The sequence below is a fragment of the Suncus etruscus genome, chromosome 5 (assembly GCF_024139225.1).
Source record: "Suncus etruscus isolate mSunEtr1 chromosome 5, mSunEtr1.pri.cur, whole genome shotgun sequence".
In the NCBI taxonomy this organism is placed as follows: Eukaryota; Metazoa; Chordata; class Mammalia; order Eulipotyphla; family Soricidae; genus Suncus; species Suncus etruscus.
The window spans coordinates 122,288,092-122,295,865 of NC_064852.1; the positions used below are offsets into that span (position 1 = coordinate 122,288,092).

Below are 7,774 nucleotides of genomic sequence, written 5' to 3' on the forward strand. Positions count from 1 at the left end.
AGGAAAGGGGGAGAGGGGGTTCGGGTGACCCAGGTCCGGGCCCCCCACCCTAGGCCAGGCCAAAAGGCCGCTGGCACATACGGAGGTCTGCCAGCTGCCCGCCCGTGCTGCTAAAAATCCAGCTCCAGGAAGGGAGAGAGACCCTCGCCTTGTGTGCAGCATACCTGGGTTCAGTCTCCAGCGTCCCATATGATCCCATGGGTACTGAGTGCAGAGCCAGGAGTAACTCCTGAGCACCAATGGGTATGGCCCAAAAACTAAAAAAAGAAAAAAAATTATAGAAATGAATTCATTTCTTGCATGCAGAAGGATGGTGGTTCAAATCCCAGCATCCCATATGGTCCCCCGAGCCTGCCAGGAGCAATTTCTGAGCATAAAGCCAGGAGTAACCCCTGAGCGCTGCTGGGTGTGACCCAAAAAACAAAAACAAAAACAAAAATGAACTCATGAATGAGAAAACAGAAGTGACAAAGGTTGCTGAGGGAGCAAGAGAGTTTGCTAGAGCATCTGTGATCAACTTTTCTCCCATTCAGACCATCAGATTGTACAGTGTTGGTTGGGCAGTAGAGTCAGGTATGGGTTTGAATTCTAGCTCCAACAATTCGGTTAGAAGTAGAAGTCTGTAACTGTAAAGTGATTTATTGCTTTGAATCTCAAGCTTCACATTGGCAAAATTCAATTGATTTGTCTCAAATAAAGTGAATTTAAGTTAATCCTAAGAAACACATATTTACTATTTAAAACTTTTTGAAATCAGGAGGCATTTTAAAATCACTGATGTCTAAGCAGCTCTTAGGAATATTGTTGCTGTTTCTCCTTTCATGCACTTTCAGGGGTCCTCAAACTTTTTAAACAGGGGGCCAGTTCTCTGTCCCTCAGATCATTGGAGGGTCTGACTATAGTAAAAACAAAACTTATAAACGAATTCTTATGCACACTGCATTTATCTTATTTTGCAATGAAGAAACAAAACAGATACAAATACAATATGTGGCCCTCGGGCCATAGTTTGAGGACCACTGGCTGTTCACAGTACTACTACCTTCTTACCTGAGTTAGATGGACTGATAAGAGCTGTTCCAAATGTCTCCAGAATAATTACACAATGATTCAACATTGATAGGAAACATTGCAACAGAAACAGCAGAGAAGAAAATGAAAAATAACAGCAACCATATAAATTTGGTGTAAAAGATGCAAATTTCCTTGTAGGAGGGATTGATTATTTTATATATATTTTTTTGGGGGCCACACCCGGCGTTGCTCAGGGGTTACTCCTGGCTGTCTGCTCAGAAATAGCTCCTGGCAAGCATGGGGGACCATATGGGACACCAGGATTCGAACCAACCACCTTTGGTCTTGATTGGCTGCTTGCAAGGCAAACACCGCTGTGCTATCTCTCCGGCCCCCCCCCTTTTTTTTGGGGGGGGGGCCACATCTGGCGGTGCTCAGGGGTTACTCCTGGCTGTCAGCTCAGAAATAGCTCCTGGCAGGCACGGGGGATCATATGGGACACCGGGATTCTAACCAACCACCTTAGGTTCTGGATTGGCTGCTTGCAAGGCAAACACCGCTGTGCTATCTCTCCGGGCCCTATTTTATATAATTTTTATCAAAGCAATAAACCAAGTCTAACCTGTATAGAACCTCAGAGAGGAAGATACCCACAAGTAGATGAGTTGTTACTGCATTTTGTTTCAGAGAAAGATGCAGGAAAATCATAGCCATTGAAAAGGGGGATGGGGCCGGAGAGATAGCACAGCGGCGTTTGCCTTGCAAGCAGCCGATCCAGGACCAAGGGTGGTTGGTTCGAGTCCCGGTGTCCCATATGGTCCCTTGTGCCTGCCAGGAGCTATTTCTGAGCAGACAGCCAGGAGTAACCCCTGAGCGCTGCTGGGTGTGGCCCAAAAACTAAAAAACTGAAAAAAAGAAAAGGGGGAAACTGCCGAATCTTTGGAAGAAATGTCAACAATGAGATGCTGGTACATGGATTCATAACAGAGCAGCTTCCGACTTTAGTTGGCAGATTTTTCCCTTTCTTCCTGATTTAAAATAAAACAAAACAAAATCCATGAGCTTTAGTTAATGATGTCGTAGACTTAATAAAAATTTCCTCCAAATTCCAAATGTCACAATCCCATTTGGGACTTTCTGGAAATAGACTATGCAAAGCAGATGTCAAAAGAAGTCATACAGGGGGTGAGGCATAGCTTCATGGTAGAGTACTTACCATGTATGTATGGTGAAACCCTTGGTTCTAGAGAAAGGAGAGGAGGAAAAGAAAAGACAAAGGCAAGAAGAAAAACATGTGATCTAGAAAGGCCAGATTTGAGGCATCAGATTGAGGGGTGGCAAAGAAGGAATCTGGGATCAATTTATGACCCAGGTGATGGGAAACATCATTTGTATAGTTCAGTATGACTAGACATGACATAGGACAAAGCTGTGACTTCACCCAGCTACTTTAGCTATGGATCATCATTCCATCTAATGGACATAAACTTATTAAAAATTTCTTTAAAATTTTTTTCTTTTAAAATACCTTTATTTTTTGTTTTGTTTTGTTTAGTTTTGGCCACACCTGGCAGCACTCAGGGGTTACACCTGGCTCTGTGCTCAGAAATAGTTCCTGGCAGGCTCTAGATGCAGTGGTCCTCAAACTATGTACCGAGGGCCACATATTGTATTTGTTTCTTCATTGAAAAATAAGATATATGCAGTGTGCATAAGAATTCGTTCATAAGTTTTGTTTTTACTATAGTCAGACCTCCAATGGTCTGAGGGACAGTGAACTAGCCCCCTGTTTAAAAAGTTTGAGGACCCCTGCGAGAGAATGGGATGCTGGGGATTGAACCTGGGTCTGTCCCAGGTCGGCTGTGTGCCAGGCGAAGGCCCTACCACTGTACTATCTCTCTGGCCTTAAATATTACTTAGTATTCTTGTATCTTAATATGGCAAAATTAAGCCTTGGTATACCAAATGGAGACATCTATAAATTCAATAGCATATCCATACTTTACAAGGGATTTCACCAGGTGAAAATCCAGCCTTCATTTTATAGTACTCTGACACTTTGAGCCTAGAGTGAAAAGCCAGATTGCAGAGTTAGACAGCAGAATTCCTGCTGATGGATGATCATAAGCAACCACTGACTTTTCCCAGGATCAATTTTTAAATCATTCCATGGAGAAAACACATGATCCTATCAATTTTTTAGAATTAAATGAAATAAAGTGGACATAATGCTTAAGCATCAGGCCTGGCACATATTAAGTTCTGGACTGGAGCTACTAGTTTAGTTGTTTCTTCTCCACAAAGGAACCAGGTAATTTGTTCAGTCATTCCCAGATGACTCACTTGAACTGAGCCATGCTAAAAAAGTACATTTTAGGGTTTGACTGTCAATGGCTGTTAAAATATGATCACCATGAGCACATCTGGTTTCGATGGAAGTTCTAGTCCCAGTATTGTCTGAATTAGTGGAAAGTAACCCTTTAGTAGCCCCCTCCAAAAAACAATTGAAAGCTCTGTACTACATTGACCATTTCTAAGTGCATTGAAAATAATCTTTATTCACAAATTTAAAACAAACAGGTCCCAGGACAGTAAAGGAGACAGCTAACAAGTCACCATTCCATTAGTGCACTTGTCATCATCCACTCATCAGGCTTTAAAGCTCTTGAGACATTTACAGTCTCATTGACCTTTGTGGTCTCAGTGAGCAACACTTAGAAAAGGTTTTATGGGGGCTGGGTGGTGGCGCTAGAGGTAAGGTGCCTGCCTTACCTGCGCTAGCCTAGGAGACGGACCGCGGTTCGATCCCCCGGCGTCCCATATGGTCCCCCAAGCCAGGAGCGACTTCTGAGCGCATAGCCAGGAGTAACCCCTGAGCATCACCGGGTGTGGCCCAAAACCAAAAAAAAAAAAAAAAAAAAAGGTTTTATGGAACTATCATTACAATTTTATGTGTGAGCTGGACATGGCGCCTTTAAAATATGCTTTTTTAGGGTGATGCTATTGGTGATGTGCGTGGTATTGGAATTATGTGTGAAGGAAATCACCAATAACAGTATAGTGGATCACAGAACCACAGAACCTCAATCAATAAAACTATTTTAATTTAATTAAAAATTAAAGCATGCCGGCAGAAGGGTCACATTGAGCTGCGAGGTGCTTGGAGGCCGCTTTAGGAGTCAGCATCATGGCGGAAGACATGAAAAGGAAAATCAAGAACTATCAGACTGCCCCCTCTGACAGTCGCTTCCCCAACCAAAACCAGACCCGGAACTGCTGGCAGAACTACCTGGACTTCCACCGCTGCGAGAAGGCAATGAACGCCAAAGGGGGTGACGTCTCTGTGTGTCAGTGGTACCAGCGTGTGTACAAGTCCCTCTGCCCCATATCCTGGGTGTCGGCGTGGGATGACCACCGGGCTGATGGCACGTTTCCGGGGAAGATCTGAACTGGCTCCACCCTCTGTCCTTTTCCCAGGATGCTGAAGGACCAGAGCACTTTGGGATCCCCACGCTGGGATTCTGACTCTTGACTTAACTAATAAACACTTACTGAAAACACCCCCCCCCAAAAAAAAATTAAAGCATGCCTCCTTGTTCTATTATATTTTTATTTTACAGGTTTTGTATTTTGTTTTGGAGCCACACCCAGATATATTTGTGGTACACTCCAGGGAATATTCATGGCAGGGATTGAGGGAACCATATGGGATACTAAAGATAGGTCAACTATGAGCAGATCAAGCACCCTACCCACTGGGTATCTTTTCATTTCCCACTATTTTTAGTTTTTTGAGCACACCCAGCAGTGCTCAGTGGTTATTCCTGGCTCAGTGCTCAGGAATTACTCCCAACAGGCTCAGAGGATTATATGGGATGCTAGGGATCGAACCTGGGCTGGCGTGTGCAAGGCCAATGCCCTACCTGCCTTGTTATCACTGTGGTCCCTTTTTTCCCCACTCTTATACATACAATTACAGTGAATGTGCTTTTAGTACATCTTTATACCATTGTCTAGTTATGTCCTTATAAATTCTTGGTTAAAAAAAAGTAAAAAAATTTCTTGGTAGCAGAATTACTAGAATAAAAGCACACAATTGTTTTAGTTGAATATATATTGCCCTCTAGAAAGTATTTGTCTTTTTTTTTTTTTTTTGGTTTTTGGGTCACAGCCAGGGGTTACTCAGGTGTTACTCCTGCCTTTGTGCTCAGAAATCGCTCCTGACAGGCTCAGGGGACCATAAGGGACACTGGGATTCGAACCTCAGTCTGTCCTGGATTGGCTGTGTGCAAGGCAAAAGTCCTACCATTGTGCTCTCTTTCTGGCCCAGTAATTGTCTTCTAATTTCAACACTAAATTTTTTCCAGACTGGTAGGGTCAGCAGGAACAACTCCCAAACATTGATCCAGGAATAGTTCCTGGATGTTCTTGAACAACTATCAATATTATCAATAGGTTTGAGTATTTTTTTCCTAACAATTATCAATAGCTTTTTCTCCTAATCACTGTAACTGGCTCTTTAAAGTGAAAACTCTGAGTTTGATTGAGAACTCAAAGGACTGAAGCAGAGGCTCAGCATGTATAAAGCCATGAGGGCACGATCTTTGGCACTACACAGACTCCTGAGCACCACTAAGCCCTGCTGGTCTCCACAAAGATGTGTCCCTACTTCCCAAAAAACATGTAAAATTATATATACTACATATGACTAAGTTACTACTGGGGACGTGATTCATTGGTAGAGCACTTGCCTGACATATGAAGAATTTAGATTTAATTCTTAGCAACACACACACACATCACTCTACCATCAGAATTTCACAAATTGACATGTGAGCTTGTGCTTTGCTTTTTTTTCTTTGGCATGAGTATGCTAAGGCTACCATCTAAAACAAATACCTCTGAATAGGTGACTTACACAAAAGAAATAAATCTATCACCATTCTGGAGGCCAAAAGACTTGCCTGTAGGTTTGGTTTCTTTTTAGATCTCTTTCCTTGACTCACAGATGATTAATCTTTTTGGAAGGCATCTCCATGGTCTTCTGGCTGACTGCGTGATAACCTCTTCTATGGACACCAGCCATGTTGAATCTGGGCCATCCCATATTGGATGGCCGTATTTTACCTTACTTGTCTCCTTAGAGGTCTGTATTTCAAAGCCAGAGCTTCAACATCTAAGTGTCAGGGGACATGATTTTTGTCTCTCACACTCTCCTTATGTTAGTGTCCAAGCAGATGAGAGCGTTGAGAGTCAAAGACCACCTCTGATAATGTAAAATGCAAAAGGAAGTTTTATTCAGCTGTAGATGGGCACTCTATCTGAAGACAAAGGCTCTGTATAAAACTAACCGGCAGGTTATATAGAGTTAACAGGCTTCAGCAGTATTTCATTGGTTAATAAAAAAAAAAGTTTAACTTCCACAGTATAGATGATTGGTTCAATTTTCATTTTTATTTTCTGTGACCATCCCTTACACAAGTGTCTCAGGTCTCAGAGATGACCTAACTCCCGCCCCACCCCTTCTCTGGTATGATACCGTTTGGGCTAAAAAACAGAACGACCTTCATAACAAGGAGGCCTTGGCTGGCCTGGGAATGCAAGGAGGAGCAGCATATGAGATGGGAGGGGGAAGGAGTAAATAAGCTACTTCAGGCTTGATGCTTATTATAGCTTCAAGGTCTGGGGAAACTTCAAGTAGTTTCAGGCTTGTTGTTAAAGTAAATTAGAGCTTCGGAGTCTGGGGTATTCAGGGTCTGGAGTCTAACTCTTACTGTTCTAGATTCCTTCAGACTAATTTTCTTAAACTTTACAGTTTCATCAACACTGAAAATTTACTCAGGCATTTGACCTCACTGCACTTCACCACCACTTACTCTCAAATCCTACTTCCCATGGTTCAAGGACAAATCTCCAAAACTTCAGCAGATATATTCATTTCTCACTGAAACTTTGTGAGAGACATTCAAGAGAGACTTGAACCATGCATGGCTTATGATAAAAATTTACTAGTTTCTCTCTTCTTAGCCTTTATTTTTTGTTTTGTTTTGTTTTGTTTTTGTTTTTGGACCACACCCAGTGGTGCTCAGGGGTTACTCCTGGCTCTATACTCAGAAATTGCTTGTGGCAGACTCAGGGAACCATATAGGATGCCGGGATATTGAACCGGGTAGGTCCTGGGTCAGCTGCACACAAGGCGAGTCCTATTGCTGTGCTATCACTCCTAACATTCTTGGATGAATTTTAGTACCTAGTGTTAACGAGTCTCACTCAGTGGTTTCAATTCTCTTATATACATTACAATCACCTGAAGTGGGGCTATATGAACTGTAATACCCCAGTACTATGATCCTAACTTTAAAGATGCTAATCTGGGACTGAAGAGATAGCATGGAGGTAAGGCGTTTGCCTTGCATGCTAAAGGATGGTGGTTCGAATTCCGGCATCCCATACGGTCCCCCGAGCCTTCCAGGAGCGATTTCTGAGCGTAGAGCCAGGAGGAACCCTTGAGTGTTGCCGGGTGTGACCCAAAAACCAAAAAAAAAAAAAAAAAAAAAAAAGCTAATCTGTAGGCAGTAGGGCCCAGCTGACAGATATTTTAGCGCTTAAAAAAACTTGTTCCAGAATAGATACCCAACCTACAACAAGCTGTAAAGTGGAGACCAGTTACACTAGTATTCGGGGGGGGGGGGGGAGGGTTAAAGGAGGGAGATATGTGAGACATGCTGGGAACAGAAGTGGAGGGAGGACAACATTGGTG

The 7,774-nt window shown here is 42.9% G+C and overlaps 1 protein-coding gene across 1 annotated transcript; it reads left to right on the forward strand.

Annotated features, from left to right (window-relative positions):
- The first annotated feature begins 4,150 nt into the window (after positions 1-4,150).
- On the forward strand, positions 4,151-4,575 carry LOC126008992 (cytochrome c oxidase subunit 6B1-like). The gene has a single exon (XM_049773316.1). The coding sequence runs from the start codon at positions 4,202-4,204 to the stop codon at positions 4,460-4,462; it is 261 nt and encodes an 86-aa protein (XP_049629273.1). The 5' UTR covers positions 4,151-4,201; the 3' UTR covers positions 4,463-4,575.
- Positions 4,576-7,774: the final 3,199 nt, after the last annotated feature.

What these genes read in the sequence shown, in the direction of transcription:
- LOC126008992 (XM_049773316.1), top strand. Translation starts at nt 4,202, where the DNA reads ATGGCGGAAGACATGAAAAGGAAAATCAAGAACTATCAGACTGCCCCC.